Below are 20,879 nucleotides of genomic sequence, written 5' to 3'. Positions count from 1 at the left end.
TATATTAGATATCTAGTCCCTCCAGCCTTTATACATTACATTTTTGGCTAACTAACTATATTAGAAACATTTTTAATTTTGAACAAGCTATCCATATACCCAGCTATTAGTTTTACACTGAACTGTTCCTTTAAGGACTGTGGCCCACAGGAATGTGCAATTACTGTTGTCCCTTATGGGAAAAACATTAGTGATCAGTCTTATTTGCCAGTAGATGATTCCCATTCACATAAATAGGAATTTACTTGTCTATGGCAGATGCATTTGCAGGTTGGCAGGTATAATTTTGAAATTCAGAAATCTTGCACATGTCCAAAAAGCAACTGCCAGAAGAGAAGGCCATTTTGATAGACTATTCTCCCCCTGTGTCCCATTGCCCATAACGGAAACCTATTTATGAAGCAGGTGAAGCAACCAACAAGACACTGATGCATGGAACAGATATTCTGTGCACACAGTAAACTTTGCTATTACTCCACTGGGACTAAATAGAGAGTGCTGCTGATATGTGAGTATATATATTCTGCAATTTTAGTTGCATTTTTCCAATGAAACAGTCATCTTTTCTAATAAGACACGGGAATGCATTTATTATACATTATGCTGAAATGCATTTAATAAACTCTGCTTACTTTATACCTTTTACTAACATATCTGTTTGTTGCACATGGGCTCAGCACTTGTCTTTGTATTTCATTTCAGCAAAGCTTGCATTATGTTAAAAGCACTTCACAACCTATCTTGTTACTAAACAAAAAGTCCATACAAGCACATCCCACTAATAGCATGAAAAATGTATTTATCTGCTGTGTGAAAACTCAATTTTAGTTCTATCTCAGGTAAAAATATCTGGCCTATTTATTTATGACCTTAACGTCTACATTTTAAAAGAAAGGTGAGAGTTATGTAATAACAGAGGGGGGGGGGGGGTTGTCAAAAATTCTGCATGGAATTCCATTTTTCAAAAAAGCAGCTTTTTTATATTTAATTTTGAAATATGACATGGGGCTAGACATGTTGTTAGTTTCCCAGATGCCCTCATTCACTGAAAGTTGAAACAATATTACTCCCTCCCCCCCATCAGCCCATCAGCCCATCAGCAGAACAATGGGAAGGTAACTAGATAACAGCCCCCTGACACGAGATAACAGCTCCCTGGTAGATATGAGAATATCATTCAATAGTAAAAATCCACGTCTCAATGTGGCTTCTTTGGTTACAACTGAATAGGATAAACAATAGCTTTTCTGAAAGTAGTTCCATAGTGAAGTGCTGGCTCTTCCTGAAAGCACAAGATCAAGCGAAATGACCTGAGACGACTGTCTACACACCAATAGTACAACTACAAATACATTTGTTGGTTCAGGAATACGATTTTATATAGTAGAATGGATTATTTGCAGTGCAAACAGTATAGTTTAGAAATAAAAACGACACCATAAAAATCATGACAGAATCCCTTTAAGCTCAAATGCCTCTGTAATACAAACATTAAAATATATCAAGGGAATCAAAGCAATCAGAATAGAATCATGTTTTCAGAAATGCATGAACCAGAGGAAGCAACATGAGTCAGTAGGAGAAAAATGGAAAGGTATCCTAAGGAAGCACCTCTTTCTGAAAAAAAGTGATAAATACAGTACATGGAATAATCTACGATACCAGAAGACGGAGCAAAAACAAGTGTTGGAATTGAAACATGCATGAAAGAGTTCTAAAATTAAAACACAACCGATTAGCAGAATATAAAAATCTGCTTTAAAAATCGGTATTATGTGTTCTTATATACACGGTACGTGTATCTCAATATGCCAGTGTAATAAATAGCGAGGTGAATCTTCATACCCGCTGTGCCAATTCCCATTGTTTAAAACAGGATTTTTAGCAAACTATCAAATACAGTCAATTGTCTGCTAACACTTGGCCACCAGTAAAATGTTTTTTTCTAGAGCTTTCTTTAGCATTTGTGTAGCTGTCTCCATTGCAACTGCCATTGATATTTACTTCACCTGAGCTTCCCCTCTCTCTGTGTGTTCATTTTATGAGTGTCCTGTGAAGCAATGAATATACAATCAGTTTCATATTACAATGAAATCGAAATAATGCTAATTTTAACTTTCCAGCACTGGTATTATTCAGTAAGGGAGAAGATGATTTTTTTTTTCATATTCTGCTTCTGATCTTTCGTTACAAGAACAAAAAAACCACCTAACTGAACATAAAATATTAATGCCAGGCTCACACAAAACCTATTACAAAAAAAAAATCTATGACAAGCAAATCTCTCTCTTGGTGATAACGAAAGAAAACATTCCAGATTAAATTTAATGGTCATACAAATAACTCCCGAAAAATATCCTATGGGGAAAAAAAGCTGCAATCAATATTTATATACTTTTACTTGTGCAATATGCTGAAGATCAACAGCAGCCATACTCTGTGCTGAAATAAATGTAATTCCATGAATACTGGGATACTACTGACATGGCATTTGATATAGCAAAGAATGAACAAGGTATGAACACTTCTATGGCAAATTCATACCACAGGGCCTTTATACTCTTGGGTTACCCAGTGGCTATCTCTGTTCTTCCACCTCTGAATGTATCCTTTGAGGCCTATTTACTTGGGCGATATTTTTACACAACTGACTTGTATTGTGTGATCCAATAAACACTGTCTGATGCAAGTAGCAGCAACTTTGTTCATTTCAAATATTACTTTCCACATTACAATAAAACTTGCAGGCACCTGCAGACAGTAGACCCAAGTCATACTGCTGGGATTTTGATTGTCATTGACACAACCAGTTCGATCACAACAGCTTTTTCCTCTGGCAGCCCATTCCCATTCATTTAAAAGAGCTTTGGCCGCCAGAGAAGAAGGTCGTTTACTGTGGAGATCAAAATACCCAATATGTCAATAGCCTCATCGTTATATGCTGTACAGTTCCTCTACTGAATTTTTCAATCAGAAGAATAAGAATGCAATATCCTGACTGGAAATAGAAACTTTCACACATATTGTTGTAGACAAAGAGCAGGAGGCTGGCACTTAAAGGGTTTTAACTTCACAAAATGTGTTGCTATTATAGACTTGGCGAAAATGCTCATTGACTTCTATGTGTTCTGCGAATTTTCACAGTTTTGGCAATTTTTCACATTGCCGAAATGGGACAGATTAAGTCACCCCTATTATTAAATAATACACTGCAATTACTGACTTTTTAAATTGTTCTTGGATGTTTTGTTTTTAAATTGTTATTCTAAAATACACTGTTAAATATTATCCCACTTCAATCTGTTACAATTTGATACATTAGTTGCTGCCATTTCTCAGCAGCTGCTTCTGCCTCTACTGAACCTGCTCCATGAATCAGTGTTGGACTGGGGCATTGGGGGGCCACCAGGGCTTCAACACCATGGCCCCTGCCTGCAACAACTAGTGGCCTCCCTCTTCCAGATGTCCACCCCTCGCACATGTGCATGTGTGTCGCATTAAGTTTACCTGCTTGTTCTTTAAACTTTGAGGAGGGAACCTGTGGGGTGGAGTCCTGCGCGGGTCCATTTTTTATACCCGAACCCATACCCACAATCTGCAACCCAGACCCGCAACCCACATTCTTACCCGCTACCCAACCCGACCTGCAAGTATCTTATCCCCAACCCAGACCCACGACCCACTGGCCATCAAGAATCAGGAAGTGCTGTCATTGTAAACCGGAAGTGACGTCGTTGGAAGTAGGCGTGATCAGAAAAAGGGAGTAAATATCGCTATTGGGAAGACCCGCAAACTCGCAGAACCACTGACCCACTTCTATACCCGCACCCAGAACTTCTACCCACAAAACCCGAAGGGTACCGCAGGTTTTTGCAGGTAACCGGCGGGTACCAGCCCGCGAGGACAGTAGAGTCTGCAGGACTCTACTGTGGGGAATCAGACCTGGGCCGATGGGGCCCACAAGGGCCGGGCCCCATTGTATTTTTTCCTGGTGTCCCATCGGCTAAGTCTGACCCTGCCCTGAATTGAAGAATGCCCATTTTCTTCAACAGAGCAAATGTTACATTTTGATAGATAAGCTGCTGTCATTTCTCATCTGCTGAGAAATGCCAAGAAATTATTTATTAAATTGTAAGAGTTGGGGACCAGGAATTCTAAGTTTAGATTGGAAAACCTAAGGGGGGGAACTATAACATTAAGGGGCAGATTTATCAAAAGTTGGGGTGAATTTTCGAATTAAAAAAAAATCGAATTTCAAGCTATCTTTGTGTACCTCGACTAGGGAATAGTCCACATTAGATTTGAATTTGAAAAAATCTGAAAATTTAAATATTGAAATTTATCATGTACTGTCTCCTTAAAAATTCGACTTTGACCATTCGGCATCTAAAACCTGCCAAATTGCTGTTTAAGCCTATGGGGAACCTCCTACAATCTACTTGGAGTCAATTGGTGCGATTCGAATTTGCACTATTCGACCTTAAACTGACCTATTCGGCCAAAAAAAACCTTAATTTCGGTTGGTCCTTTTGAATTTTAATTTCGAATTTTTTTAAATTCGAAATTTGACCCTTGATAAATATGCCCCTAAGAAAGCAAATGAAAATAATCAAGGAGGTAACATCATAAATGCTTTTTTGTATAACTATAGTTGAGTTTAAGATGAAAAGAACAGAAAAAGGGATGTATGAAATGAGAAGAAAACATATGGTGAATATGATCTGGGGTGGGAGGAACTCTATTGAACTAGGAAGTGTTCAGTATAGTCTTGGGGGATACCACTCATAGTAAATAAAAATGCTATTTGTCAATAATGCCTCTCTTCACAATTCACAGCAATTAAGCTGGATTGCCACGAGTAATGTTTTACTTGCTCCAATACAAAACTATGGCATGGGGAAGGCATTTTCAGGACATTCATTGTCCAGGGTCGCTCAGATTTACCATAATCAACAAATCTCCTTGTATCAGTTCTATTAGGTGTCAAAGATTTAATTGATACAGTATGGGGCCGATTCATCAAGGGTCGAATATCGAGGGTTAATTAACCCTCGATATTCGACTAGGAACTAAAATCCTTCGACTTCGAATATCGAAGTCGAAGGATTTAGCGCAAATGCTACGATCGAATGATCGAAGGATTATTCCTTCGATCGAACGATTAAATCCTTCGAATCGAACGATTCGAAGGATTTAAATCCAACGATCGAAGGAATATCCTTCGATCAAAAAAACTTAGGCAAGCCTATGGGGACCTTCCCCATAGGCTAACATTGACTTCAGTAGCTTTTAGCTGCCGAAGTAGGGGGTCGAAGTTTTTTTTAAAGAGGCAGTACTTCGACTATCGAATGGTAGAATAGTCGAACGATTTTTAGTTCGAATCCTTCGATTCGAAGTCGTAGTCCTAGTCGAAGGTCGAAGTAGCCCATTCGATGGTCAAAGTAGCCCAAAAAACACTTCGAAATTCGAAGTTTTTTTACTTCGAATCCTTCACTCGAGCTTGATGAATCGGCCCCTATATGTAGAGAGCTATGGAAAACGATACAGAATTCCTTAGCATTACATCAGCAACAGAACTTTTTTTTACAAATCCTTGTACTCAAATATTGCCGTGTCTGTGTAACACAAATTTCATGGAACAAATACCAGCAACATTCTACAACATGAATAGGAAAGCTTGGGCACTTGCCTCAACTACAACACCCAGCAGTACTATAGTAAGTGTATGTCAGCAGTTTTAGTCTCTGCAACATTCAGAAAAATAAAGATTGTTAGTCTATACAGGTGGTTTGGTTTGCTATTGCAGTATAATTGCACTACTGTACTATCATACAGTAACGTTAAATTAGATATCCTTTTTTTGTGCTCAATTGAGGAAGAAAACACTTCTTTGATAAAGAAGAAGAATTCGCCTCCATGCAAAGAATCATTCCTATTAAAGTCAACACGAGGTACAGTATGTAATTAACTTTTTAAGCACAGAAATGTGAAATCCGCAGTGAAACTCCCACACATAGCCATCTGCTATGAGATGTCCACCTCGCAAAGGAAATCCTGAAACTTTGTGCGCAAAGAAAGAGGAGACATAGGAAAATCTTGACAATGCAGCCCATCTTTTTAGAAGCTAAAGGACAGTAGCGTGCCACTAGACCCACCACACCTACTGATTGAGTTGTACAAATAGTAAGGCACTATGCATATGATATGCACATCAGAAACAACCCCAGTTTGAAGAAAACAGGCTTCCTTAATTAGACTAATTTTACACACAGGGGCTTATTTTCCATTACCCCAGGCATTAAGAATCTGGCAAAAATGCACAGTTCAATGACTCCAGGTGCAGGGGAGTCCTGTACTTAACATCTGCACATCATTCAGGAGATGCCCCAGTACTGTACACTACCTGCCCCCTCTGAATGCAGATATTCCAAATGCAGGCAGCCCCTCCTTTAGAGAAAAGCATAGCTCCATTTCAGTTGGGCAGGTTTGTATAATACAAAGTTATAATTCAAAAATAGAAATATATGACGCATTCAGGGTACCATAATGAGTTATACTGAGTCAATAAAATATATTTGTAACATTTGTCATTATTTAACTTCATGTTGCTTTGTATGTACATTACAATATTGGAGATGCCTTATTTTGAGCGGTCAATTACAACTGAACTTCATAGCAGGAACAGTAAAAGCCTATCCTGCATGCAAACAAGCATCTTGGTTAAAGGAGAAGGAAAGTTCCAAGACAGTTTATTGCCAACAGATTAGCCACAAAAGTGTGAGCTAAAACGCTATATTTATTCTGCAGAATGCTTTACCATACCTGAGTAAACAGCTCTAGATGCTGTCTCTGTTTGTTTGTTTTTGGTGTGACATCACTTCCTGCCTGAGTCTCTCCCTGCTCACTTACAGCTCTGAGCTCAGATTACAACAGGAATGGAGGAGGGAGGGGGAGAGGAGCAAACTGAGCATGCTCAAGCCCTGCCCTGGAGGTTTATACTGAAAACAGGAAGTCTGATACAGAAGCCCATGTGTACACAATAAAAGGAAAGAAATGCTGTGTTTCTTTTGACAGAGGACTCAGAGCAGCATTACTTTGAGGGTTTACTGTTGTATTTATATAGACCTTTCTGATAAAGCTTACTTAATTTTAGCCTTTCCTTCTCCTTTAACCAAATGCCAGTGTTTTAAGACTGCAGTACATTTCAAAGATAGCTTTATCGAGAGAGAACAATATAGGGTTAATATAAGGAGAGACACCTTGATTAGCCTTCTAATATACGTGAGTTGGACAAAGCATGGGTCATTTTTCTGTGTCTGTACCTATCTGGTTTTCAATGGGCTATTTGATTTCTATTATTGTAGCATTCTAAATCATTATTTAGATTTTCCTCCAGTGTTGATGTCCACCAGTAGACAGCAACACTGGACCACTGATGGCACAAAATGACCACACAATTATAGAAACAACCATAAAGGTCCAATGAATTACCCATATATGGTGCCAGAACAACTGCTCGAGAAACCACAAACAAGTGACCATTTTTTGTGCCTCGTTACTGGCAACAGAGGTTTGAATTTCTGGAAAATCCAGTATCTGAAAGGTATTTTCAGTTTCAAAATAAGGGTCATTTGCATGTACCAGCTATCTTTCCAAGAGTAGAGCTACAGTATTTATTTTGTTCTTAGTCTAGTCTAGTTAGTTACGTTGTGTGGTGTATTCATTTTTCTTGCGATTTCCCTTCCAGACCCTAATTTTCATATGCAAATTAGTATTCAGATTCAGTTGGGCCAGGCACAAGGATTTGGCTGAATCTGAATCCTGCTGAAAAAGGCGGAATCCTGAGCAGAATCCTGGATTCATCCCTAGTCTATATTGTCTTAATTCGAGGCATAGAAATGACGTGTGTACAACAGCTGCTCATATAACTAATGGAGTCTTAAGAATGATCTGAAACCAAACGGACATAGTATTGAGAGACAACTGCTAAATGTTAAAGGTGCCAAGTAGTATTTCCATAAATACAAAACACAAGATTTATAGGCCTATATGAGATCATGCTTTTTAATGGAGCACAAAGGGAATTAATATCCTGCATGGTTGCTCAAAGTGAAATGCAACATACATACATTTATAAGAAAAAAGGCATAATATCCTACTGATTAAGAGGATTAGTACCCTGTATGGACATATAGGAGCTTATTTACTAAAACTCGAATTAAGTCAACCAAACTCCCATCCACAAATTGAACTCATTTATCAATAATTCTTCTCCAAAAAGTCAGAGCACAAAAACACTGTGTCAAATTTGTGTGTCAATTCGAATCATACGTTCAACAATCTGAAAACTCGTTTTTATCAAATTATCGCTGAGAAAACTCGACTACATCAAATAATCGGATGAAAACCTCAACTTTATTGGATTATCTAGCGCAGATCACAATGTCAAGAAACAAACTCAGGGACATCTGCCATTGACTTCTACAGGTTTGAGCTCAAACTTAAATGAATGAGCCCCTAACTCAAAATAAATGTGCCTCTAATCGATATCAGATGGTTTAATAAATGGGCCCCTAAGGACCTTCTTTTTTTTGAGAACAATTATTGATAAATTAGTTCAATAGTTTCAATGAAAAACTTGAGTTTTCTGGGAAAAAACCCTCAACATTTTCAAGATTTATTATGCTGTGAAGCTGCTAAAAGCCAGAATCCAAAAGTATTCCAGCTAAAACCTGTCGAGGTCTTGTAGAAGTCAATGGTGTTTTACGGTGGTTTGCACTCGAAAAGTTGAGGTATTCAAGGTTTTTTAGCCTATAAACTTGATAATTTAAAATTTTTCCCTGATTGCAATCAAGTTTTTTACATTGGGATTTTTCCATAAATAAGCAAACTTCTGTTGTGAGTTTATTTTAGGTAGAAAACACCTCACAAACCTAAACTTTGATAAATAACCCCCTTAATGTTGGAAACATAACTTCTTATCACTTACTGTATAAGGTCTGCAGTAAGTTATATTTATTCTGCAGATGTGATTCATGCTGGACTTGTAATGAACTTGGATATTACTTGTATATTTCATCTTCATAGATTATATAATAATATAGGGTACCTGTACTCTATTTGGAAGACATGTCTGTGTGCCCTAGCTGGTGTAGTTAGATTGGCATAAAAGTGGTCTATGGGAATTATTTAACATTTAGCTGTTTTGCATCTTATGTTTTTAACATAAATATGATAAAGGTCTTAGAAGGAGACCGAAACATTGGGCTGTTTTTAATTGTTCTAATTAGTTATGGGTGAATAAATTCGCCAGGCATGGATTTGCAGCGAATTTCCGAGTTTCGTCGCCTGCAAATGTTCGCCGGCGAAAAATCTGCCTCGACAAAAAAATTGACCTGCAGCAAAATTATTTGGACACCCATTGACTTAAATGCATTTGGACAAAATAGTTGTTCGTACAAAAATTCACGCTCCCGTCAAAAATAGTCAATGCATTTAGTTTTGTGAATTTTTCGCCGTTTCGCAAAAAATGGACAGATTTGCCCATCACTAGTTCTAATAAAATTATGATTGTTTAACTTTTCAAAGGCTCTTGTTGTGCACCCTCTCATTTTGGAATCTAAATAAATATATATACATTAATTAACCTTTTTAAACTGTTTGATGTTATTTATAGCTGATGTGTTAAATCTCAGTTGATATCTATGCTATAATATTATAGGGTACCTTTCTGTATACACTATTTAATGCTGGCACAGATAGAAATCAAGCCTGCATTCTTCTAAACAGTACTATTCCCATTTCTGCCCGCACAACACCACACCAAGAGGCAGATTGGCTTTGATTGATCTACTATTCTGTTCATGTTGAAGCATATTATATCCTGGATTCCCTGTAGTAAATGGGTTAAATAAGAATATATTCAGAGATAAAATCAGGCTGCAAATAGACGTATTTATTTTCTCCCAGTAAGGCTGCTGGATGACTGATATATCTGTGTATTCACTGGCTGTCAGAATGCAGTTTAAATATCATTAATCATCGCAGTACAGGCCGTACACTCAGGGCTGGCACACTCCACTGCCTTAATGTGGCCAATAAACTGGTCAAGGAGGAACATAAAATGTACTTTATGTATTCTATCTCATGGACAGACATACCAATATATACCCATTAACCCTTTCACTTGGTTAGATCTGCTATGGGTGCTGCTGTTGCAAAGAAGGTCAAGGAGCTGACATGCCATACAAAGTCCATTAAAGCTTTGATGTGTGCTTGAAACAAATCCTGTTTGATTTGCACACTATCTGGTATGGTGTTTTCTATAACATATGGTCATATAAATTTATTTTGCTTTAACATCATAGTTTAGTTCAGTATTTTACAGCTACAGTATAACATCAGTGGATTTCAATAACAAAACAAATGTCAAATAAATACTCTGCTGGTAACTCTGCTGGATAATTCATGATGGAAATGCTCATTTCACATTTAGATTTTCTATTGATTTGCCTATTTTATAACATCTTCCCTTTAGCAGATTGAACAAAATATATTATTTAACTATCATGTTTGCAGATCATTTTGGCATACAGTAATCCATTTATTTGTTATAACACTGCTTATTATGAATCCTTCACTTATTCAGTTTTGAAATAATTAAGAAACAATACTGTAAAAAAAAAAAAGCTTTACTTGTATATGAAATTAACAAAGGAGCTGCTCATAAATTGTTGGGGTCCATGTATCTCTCCTACAGCCTCCATCCATTCTGATAGTGGGGTGGGATATGGCTAAAGAGAAACAAGCTGGGTTAAATAGTCATCTTTGTCTGCATTCCTGCCCAGTTAATATATATATATATATATATATATATATATATATATATATATATATATTTGCAAAAAGAGCGACACTCACAGGGTTTTCTTTGCAGTCAAAAATGTGTTTTATTCCACTCAACGTTTCGATCCCCCACAGGGATCTTCGTCAGGAGATTACAAACAAAATACCCCAAAGCCATGAATATCTTGTAAATTATATCTTTATAAATTTTATAAATAGTGACTAGTGATATCATCGGTTATAAATGGTGAGTAGTGATATCATTTTGTCACATGACTCACTATTATAATAAATAAACCCCTTGTTGTAAAATATGAGGATATTAGAAGTAACCGTCGGATTTTGATGACCTGTATTATAGCACAAGGCCTTCTCTCTCTCTCTCTCTCTCTCTCTCTCTCTCTCTCTCTCTCTCTCTCTCTCTCTCTCTCTATATATATTTGGTATTATATATTATGTTATAAATAGGGATGAGCAAATATGTTTACCTTATACAGATTTGCAGTGAAATGTATGTTTTGTTTCTCTGGAAATAAATAGGTTGTTTATTGAACTGGAAATAAAACATTATATAACTTTTTGTTAACAAATATGAAATTGTTTATTTTTCTACTTTTTGCCTTTTTGGTGAGAAAAAAAACATCCATGGACTCCAATTCATTTAGTGCAAGAAAAAAAAAGACCACTGACTTTAAGGCATTTGGCAAAATTCTGACGCAATGTATCCATTTTGCAAATTTTTCTGTAGTTTCGCTAAGTTTTTGGCAAAAAGAAACTTTGTCCCCAGGAATGGTAAGGGCTGTGAATGTAACAATATAGATTGTGGCATAGTGGCATAACTAGAGTGCCCAGTGCACTCCTATCCCCATCCTTCTGCCCACTTCCAACCACACCCATGCCCTGCCCACACACATGCCCCACCCATACCCATGCCCCGCATTGACTCTACCCAATTCCCTCCCTGACTTGCGTCCCCTTCCTCACTGGTAAGAGAGCGGCTGGGAGGAGGGGGTTTTCTTATTAGCCATAGAGGAAGCAGACCCCCACAGTCCGCCCCCCCTTACACCCCTACGACTAGGGGGTTTACTTACTCTATAGTTACACTACTGGATTATCTTATACTGTACATAAAGAACAAGTCACAGCTGACGATGGCATCACTAGAAAAAAAAGAGGTTTGTAATTTTATCTGTCAAGCATGGTCTGTCTCTCATATCAAACATAGGGGGCAGCCCATGCTGTTGTGACAATTGCAATGAGGAAAATCTGTAGCAAAGTCAAAACATGGCAGATCTAACAGAAAGAAATAGGGAATACAACAAGTGGCAAAATATTTGTTCCTTTCCTAATTACTGTGAAAAATGCCATTATTTATATTTGTTGTGATTCCAGCATAAGGGTCTGTTAAATAACCTCATATCAAACTTCACTGTTTTTCTATTTCCTATATCTAAGATTTCTTGTGCAAATGTACCTTTTTGACTAATGTGGTAAAATGTCATATTTTATGTGTTGTCACTTCTATCATTTTTTTTAAATATCTAAAGGCCTTACTTAGACTGTTTCTCTATAAAACCGTGATGACTGTGGCAATAGGACAACAGGGTTTAGTTGCAATTGCAACTAAACAGGGTAGTTTCCTTTGCAGATGAAGATCTGAGAGGCAAGCCTTCTGGATGTGTGAGCATCACTGGTTATATCAGCTTCATTCTAAATTTAGAAGCCACTGGAAAAGATGTGTAATATTAAACTTGTTATTTTTTCAATGCATTTAATGATCTATGTTCACTAATGTGTTTTGGATTTATTTTGGCCTTTACATGTTATAAATAATGTGCTAATTGGGTCTGTTATTAAGGTGCAACTAACAAATACATTTTAAAAGAACATGGCTTCTTCCTGCTATAGCAAAGAGCTCTAATTCTCGGTCCATTCTCAGCACAATGTATTGAAGAACATGTTCTTTTATTTGCCAAATGTACACTAAACTCCAAGCTTTATAAACAACACTGGCAAAAATATGAGTTTGAATAAATGGTAGTGATCCTCCAATTACATTATAGGATGAGTCAGTATTGTTAGGTTTAATAAATAGGCCCCTATATCTATGTAACATCACCCACTTTTCTGCTAATTTCTCATAGCACTAGTATATGCAAAACCGAAGCCAATATTAACAACGTAAGGAGAATTCCCCTCTCGTTTATAGTTTCCTTTGATCTCAAGAAAAAAGTTTTTTACAGAAAGTCAGTGGATTGAAGAAAGAAAGTCTTCAATTTAATGGAAATTCAAAGTTTTAGACTATGAATCAATGAAGATGGAACACAGTGTGAATGCATCTACTGAACATATGGCCATGCCAATATTTCTAAATTACTTCTTTACAGCCAGAGGTGTCAGCAGTGCAATGTGGATAGGATGCTGGCAATCTAATAGATTTGCTTATAATACCTTCCTACCTTTGGTGTTTTATTGGAACTAGTGCTAAGATTGTTTGAATTTCTATGTGGCCTACAGCATATGTGTTTTACAACAATAAAGGATTACTGGGTTCCATTTTCCAGCTGAAGGAAAACACTCCATAGATGGAAAAATTATAAAATGGCCCTTACCCCTCAGGATCTCCATACAGTTCAAATAATCTTCTAGTCAGCACAATGGTGTGGTATGAAGGAATATTTATAAATACTTTGTTAGTAAATAATGAACATAGACCTTGTTTATAAACACAATGGAAGAAAGAGGCTTCCTGTACAACATAAATACTTGTGGTCAACAATGAAACTAAAAAGTAAGCAAGTTCTAGAATTACCCAATAGGAGCACACAGTGGGGCTCATTTATAAACACTGGCCAAATTTGCACCTGGGCAGTAACAAATAGTGGTTAAAAACTGCTCTGAAATGTCAGCCCATAATGAATTATATGAAGAAAAAAGAGATTACCACTTTAGAAAAAACTAGCTTAAATAGTCATTTTGAGTCATTTGTAGACACTTTGAACAAATAACTTATACAAATAACTTTATTCTATGTGTGATTCCTATTTACTTTAAAGATTTCCATTTTCTCCAAATCATTGTACCTGCCCTTTATATCACTGTACACTTTTCAGCATGCTATGGTGCAAACTAGAATGATACTGATTTAATAAAATCAATATTATTACTTGTATTTGTAAGAAAATAATGTAGGGTTCATTTATTTATTATCCATCTAGGTACTTATCAGAAACTGAAAAGTAATAGGACCATGTTGCTACCACCTATATGATTTAGCACAGATACAAAGCCAGATATACATGGCATTCTGAGAAGGGAGAGCGTTTGCACATACCTACTGGTGTTTGGGTGAGTATTGGGCACTGGACAAGCAAATTGAGAATGTTGTATGTGCATTTATCTTGCCAAGTACAGAGTAGCCACGGTTAAACTGTGTTGCACTGGTTACTATGATGGAAGAAAGGCTGCATACTGTATAGTTTTCTCATATAATAGTGACAACTAGTCAGCTTTGCATTGCTATTATTGTATATATATATTTACGGCAGATTTACTAAGGGTCGAAGTGAATTCAAGGGAATTTTCGAAGTAAAAAATTAGAAATTCAAAGTAATTTTTTGGATACTTTGACAATCGAATAGGATACTACGACTCTGAATTTACTTTGCCTTTGATTCGAAGTAAAAATCGTTCGAAATTCGACCATTCGATAATCGAAGTACTGTCTCTTTAAAAAAAACTTCGACTTCAATACTTCGCCAAGTTGAACCTGCCTAAGTGCTATGTTAGCCTATGGGGACCTTCTACAACCATTTTCAAAGTCTTTACACATCGAATAAAGAAATTTTTATTCTCTGCAGGATTGCCAAATTTGCTGAAAAACTTCAAATTCGATGGTCGAATTTCGAAGTTTTTTGTACTTTGAAATTCGACCCTTGATAAATCTGCCCCTTAAGGGGGTTATTTACTAAACTCCAAATTTTTCGTGTTTTTTTTTTCATATAAAATCAGACTTTTAAAATCACGAATTTTTCCGAATTTATTAAACCCTGAGGATGGAAAAGTCTGAATCTGAAAATCTGGCATCGCAGACTTGTCGAGGTTGCATATAAGTCAATGGGAGAAGTCCCAATGATTTTTTTGATGTGTACTGGGTTTTGGGCAATACCCCAAAGTTTTTGGAGCTTTCGGGTGAAAATTACGGAAAAATCTTGAAAATCGGATGAAAAAGTCAGAAAAATTCGTGAAAATCAGATTTTTTCCCACAAAGCAAATTTTCAGGAAAATGTAATAATAAATAAGCGTAAAAAACCTGAGCAGGTTTGATCGCATTTATAGCAGAAAATACTGAGATAAATTCAGACTTTGATAAATATACCCTCAGATGTGTAGCCATATAGAGCATTTGTTTTTTAGATGGGGTCAGTGACCCCCATTAAAAGCTCGAATGAGTCTGAAGATGAAGGTAAATAATTCAAAACTATAAAAATTTAAAAATGAAGGCCAATTGAAAATTTGCTTAGAATTAGGCATTCTATAACATTCTAAAAGTTAACTTAAAGGTGAACCACCTCTTTCAGCAGTAACAATTGCTGTTGGTTTTATAACCATGGCAAACTCTGGCAATGCTGGTACATAATCTACTATGCGTTTTGTAGGAGTGTTGCACAAGTAGTGAAAATGTTGACATGTCTTAACAACAAGTAGACAAAATAAATACACAAAATAATCACCTTATATATAACCATAACAACGTTTTATTACCATTAAGACTAAACTTGTATTCAAAAGATTTGATATAACAAGACAAGAAAAAGCAATAGCAAATTGTAACTATCAACTAGATTATGCATAGCGAGTAACTTCCTAGTACTCAGGGAAGAGCAGAACGTTTTTTATTTCATTTTATTTTTTAAAATATAGAACGCTACAGAGCACAAACATACTAAAATTATCAGTGCACTGGATGTGGGAGAACCACCCATTCCATCTTCTGTTCCCATAGCTTTGTTCTTTCATCCATCAGATTAACATTAAAATAAAGAACCAGTTTTTTTTTTCCGTTTCTACTGTGCATTAAGAAAAATTATTCACGACAAACATGACAACATATCAAACAATATTTCTACACAAGTTACCTTGATACGCTTGTCAATCAAGTATTATAAGAAAACATTTTAAGACATACAAACATAACTAGCAAAGTAGTACAACTTAATAATAAATTAACAGAAAGAAAAAAAAAAGAACTTTATATATATATATTTATATTATATATACACGTACACACACAAGAAATGACACAATAATATGCTTCTTCCCATAGTTTAAGTAAACAAATAAATAGACTAGCCAAACCTGCTATATTTGATATTGGCCAAATGCATTACATCAGCAATTAAATAAATAAGTGTTGCAAGCAACATAAAAACAGTGTTTTAAAATGTGCCAACGCAGCCCAGTTATATTGGAGTGGGCCATAAAGTGAACTCGAAACCTCTTAACAAATTTAAAGCAAATGTTTATTCTTTCTAAACACATTACATTTAACTATGATACTAAGATATGTAAATGATTTGTAGCACCTACTGCTCAAACTAAGGAAGTTTTTGCGCCAACCCCCCCAAAAAATTAGTTTTTCTTTTATTCTGCTGATTTCCCATACTGATGACTTAAAGAAAAAAATTGTCTTGCAATGCACCTCTTGCTTTTTTGGGTTTTGACTGTGGTTTGGGGGTTCTGTGAAGAACACCCTCCCTTGCTCAATAGGATTGTTTGTAACATGCTATGAAAAGGTACGAAGATCAACTGTTTGTAACCCATCTTTCAAAAAACATTCTACTAATCCAATTTAAAACATGTCTTGTTCTCTAAAAAGTTACCAGTGCAGTATGAATGACAAAGTTGTCAATTTCCCCTAAATTAGCCAGTCAAAATATTATTTTATTTTTTTCTCAAATCCAGATTCTCTTGTAAAAATTCTTTATATTTTATAAAAATAGATTTTTCTGGAAACCCATTTTCAGCAAAGAGACCAACTCTTTGGCAACATTGTTCATTTATTTAAATTGTTTTGCGTCATCAGGTATTCTGACCCCTGTGATCCCCTCAGATTTCTCTTATCAAAGCCTAACAAAGAAACAATACAGTTATTTGCAAAAGTCATTATTTTTGTTCCCTTTTTGCACAAATGTATTGTTTCTTTTTTTTGTAGCTCCCTTTCAGTGCTGAAACCTTTGCTACATCCCTGCACTTCAAGGGTTATCAGAAAGGAGGGAGGAGTTGGGTCACCAATCTGAAAGGACTCATTTTGTGAACAAAAAAAGAAAGCTGAGAAAGAAAAGAAAACATTTTTTTTCTTTTCTTTATTGTGTTTAGTTTGTAAAAATTGTTTTTTTCCAAGTTTTTTTAATTGTTTTTTTCTTTTTTTTTTTTTTTACTTCTTCAAATGAACTCATGGTCATCTTAAAAACAGCAACCTTCAAAGAAGGTGTAAAACTAGCCGGCTGGGTTAAAAAAGCCCTGCTCATTGTAATCTATGTATATTATATTCAACAACGACAGCTATGAAAGAACATTCAATGCATCAAAGTTTTTTTTTTCTAAGCATTATAAAATCCTTTCCGGTTTATCACAGGATATCCAATGGTAATACTTAGGCAACACCGGCTTATAAAGTCCATGGTTGGTTATAAGCCATTGAGAGTTTGTTTTTTTCATCTTCATTTTGTTCATAAGATTAGGGTGATGTGTATAGGCTAGAAATTCAAGACTTGTGGGTTTTGTTGGTTTTAAAGGAAACTTGCAAAACTCTGTCACCCAGGCGATATCCATTAAGGCTGGCAATGGCCATTGCAGCTTCATCATAATTGGTCATTGTGACAAAGCCAAATCCCTTGCACTTGTTGGTGTTAAAGTCACGGATGACTTTCACATTGTTGACAGCCCCAAATGGGCCAAAAAGCTGCCACAGAACACTTTCATCGGAGTCAGGAGAGAGGTTGTAAACAAAGATGCACCAACCAGTACCCGTGTGCCCAGGGATGTTCATTCCCACCAGGCTTGTCATTCCATCGATGGTGATAGGAGAAAACCTAGGCAGAGAAAAAAATATCATGTCAGTTGCTTGACACTGGGGGTTCAAGAATGGGAATGGATAATTAGTGAAAAAAGGAGCAATGCATTAAAAAAAGGTCATTGAATGAAGTTCATGAAGGAAATATTTTCTCTAAAGAACTGAAATAATAATATATAAAAGAACTCAAGGTTTAGATGACTACAATTCTTCAGCGACCATATTCTATGATATAAATATAGCTCAGCCAGATATATGCTCTCATAAAAGGCATGCAGTATAGCCAAGGGCAAAGGTTAATGATGAGTCTATCAACAAGAAAGATGGGTATATCACATACTAAATCAATCTGAAGAAGCCTTTGAGCTCAATGTAATATAAGGATGATCCATCCACATGATGACATATAATAATAAATTCCAACTTCTAAATTTAATTATATATATATATATATATATATATATATATATATATATATATATAAATATATATATATATATATATATATATTATATATATTTGATATATATCATTGACACCTTATATATCTGTAGTAGCATATGATAATATTGTGCAAAAAGAGTATTGAGCTATGTGCAGAAATGGTACATGTCTCTTATTTATCCCAACACTGAAACTGGCATACAGTACAATGTATTCTGTTTATTTTTATATTGTACTGTACTGAGAAAATTCTTGATGTTCTATATGAAACAATAATAATACCTTTAAAGTAAAATGAAAATAATCATGGCAAAAATGTATATAGGTATATGTGTATATATACACAAAACCCCCATACAAAACCACATTTAATATATTAAACAAGGGTATATTAAAGGAAACAAAATAAATGAAATGCTAAAGTTAGTTATTAAAATACTTCTTAAACCTGCAAGTAAAAACAGCCCATGGCTAGTTAAGGTGCACACATCTACACTGTTCATATGGATAAAATCTTCAATATATACAACCTAAATTGCAAGGATCAATTTTCCATTTTGTAAATATATTTAAATATTTTATAGGTGTGTAACATGATCTAAGTACAAACACAACTTTGTATTTGTGATAAAAGCACTCGTTCACTGAAATGCATTACTTGGAGACAGTAATGATCTGCCAGAATTAGAAATGTTGTTTAAGATCTCAAATTCTCCTGTTTCTCAAATCGGAAGAAAAAAGGATTTGTGCTACTAAAACATTGTATGAAATTTTGTAGAGTTCTGCCACAGCCCTTCTATTTAAGAGTGTTTATGGTAAGAGAAGGAAAACAACAGTGACTAACCTGCTAGTAACCATCCTAGGAGCTAAACAGGATTATATAGTTCCCATGATAACAGAGGATATCTTCTTTTTGGGTACATTTTTAGGAGGTAATGTTTTAAACTTTAAGTTTTAAAAAAAATGCAAATGAAACAAATACACTAATCAGCCTAGTGGTCATTTTGTGGTCAGTAACTATTTGAAGTGCTTTGTGGGTAAAAGATTATTAAGTGAAACCACTTCACTGTTCCTGCCAATAAAGATATGCCCAGTGAGGCTAGGGCAATTGTTATAGTTCTCATTAAATTTTATTATGTGTATTTTATTTTGAAGTTTCCTTGTATGTGTTTAGTAAACCTTATGTTTATACAACCAAACCAGTGTAGTAGATGTGCACCTTAGCTTTGTGTAGAGCCCACCTGCAAATAAAAGAAAATGGTAAAAAACACACAATGTATTTGCATCCTCAAATAAATAAACAGAACAGAAGTCCCAACTCAAAAGAACTGAATCTCACATGCTGGTGGGAAAAAAGAGCAATTAAACAAAACACAAATAAAGTTAGTGAATTGAAAAAATACATAACAAAACAAACAAAAAGAAATAAATTGTAGCACCAATTTGTGCCAACATGGACATCTGGCATTCTGTGAAATTCTAATTACCTCTTAACGCCATAGGCCATATTAAGCAAATTGTCCAGCCTGAAAGAGAAGGAGTGTCTTTGGGTTAATGTCTTACAGATGGTAAGAGAGCTCAATGGAGCTTTTATTAATGACGTCCCTCTTCAACAGAAAGACAAATCTTCTAGCACTTGATTTGGCTGCTTCTGGTTCAGCTTGTAGGAGTCATTCAAACAGTATTTCTTATTTAGAAAACCCACACAGAAATGTAACTTGCTGCTTATTAACTTCTGCATTGCTAGCATAGGGGGGAAAAGGACAAAAAAGTATGTACTTCATCTCAGATAGAGCTGAAATAGTCCTCTACATGAGAAGCAGTTAGCAGTTCTGTCAGCTGTGAGAAGGTCATGTAATGCATCTCCATGGAGATGAGATCTGAGCCAAGAATTTCAGCCCCCCAGGATCCAGGCCTTATTTTAGCCGATCAGCTGCCATAAGCCACATGTATGATAATGTGGTGGGGGAGGCGAAACGTTATCAACCATTTATTTAACATTTCTCAATAGAAGGGTATTATAATAAAAGACTATGCAGAATATGCACCCCCTGTGAAAACGAGTTCCCTGGAAGGCCTACAACACTCATATTTATTACAACTAGAAAAACATTTGCATGGAACATAAAATTACTGACACAGCAAAAATAATCAATTAATCTAAGTTCTATGCTGTTTATTACACAAACAAGGACATTTAGGAGACATTAATTCAAGGAAATATATGCCACAAAATTAGGGCAAACTGTGAAATGAAGGTAACTATAAGCATAGTGAAGACATTTTAATAAACACAATTTGCTTGAGGGGAAAGTCAAAAGGGAACCCTACCATTTTTAGGACTGATTTACAAAGATGTAAATTTGCACCAGTGAAGGAAACCATGGCAACCAATCAGAGATTGGACATTAGCCCAATCAAATCAATGCATGATTGGTAGCTAAGGGTCAATGCACCTAAGTTTGTAAATAAACCCTGCTCTCTTCAGAATTGTGTCCTTTCAGTCAACTTAAGA

At 35.7% G+C, this 20,879-nt stretch overlaps 1 protein-coding gene across 8 annotated transcripts in view; it reads right to left on the bottom strand.

Moving 5' to 3' along the window:
- Positions 1 to 15,579: 15,579 nt before the first annotated feature.
- The window catches only part of elavl4.L (ELAV like neuron-specific RNA binding protein 4 L homeolog), a 64,908-nt gene continuing 59,608 nt past the window's right edge, over positions 15,580 to 20,879 (bottom strand). For 5 of the 8 annotated variants that reach the window (XM_018256505.2, XM_041589169.1, XM_041589171.1 and 2 more), the window contains 2 exons: positions 19,852 to 19,890; positions 15,580 to 17,939 (listed from right to left, as the gene is read on the bottom strand). In XM_018256505.2, coding sequence (XP_018111994.1) covers positions 17,612 to 17,939; positions 19,852 to 19,890 — 367 coding nt within the window. In that variant the 3' untranslated portion in view covers positions 15,580 to 17,611. The remainder of the gene's footprint in view (positions 17,940 to 19,851; positions 19,891 to 20,879) is intronic. The other 3 variants (XM_041589170.1, XM_041589172.1, NM_001087440.1) reach the window with 2 other exon arrangements.

The sequence above is a fragment of the Xenopus laevis genome, chromosome 4L, assembly GCF_017654675.1.
Source record: "Xenopus laevis strain J_2021 chromosome 4L, Xenopus_laevis_v10.1, whole genome shotgun sequence".
NCBI classification, from domain to species: Eukaryota; Metazoa; Chordata; class Amphibia; order Anura; family Pipidae; genus Xenopus; species Xenopus laevis.
This window is presented reverse-complemented; position numbering and strand designations above follow the sequence as displayed.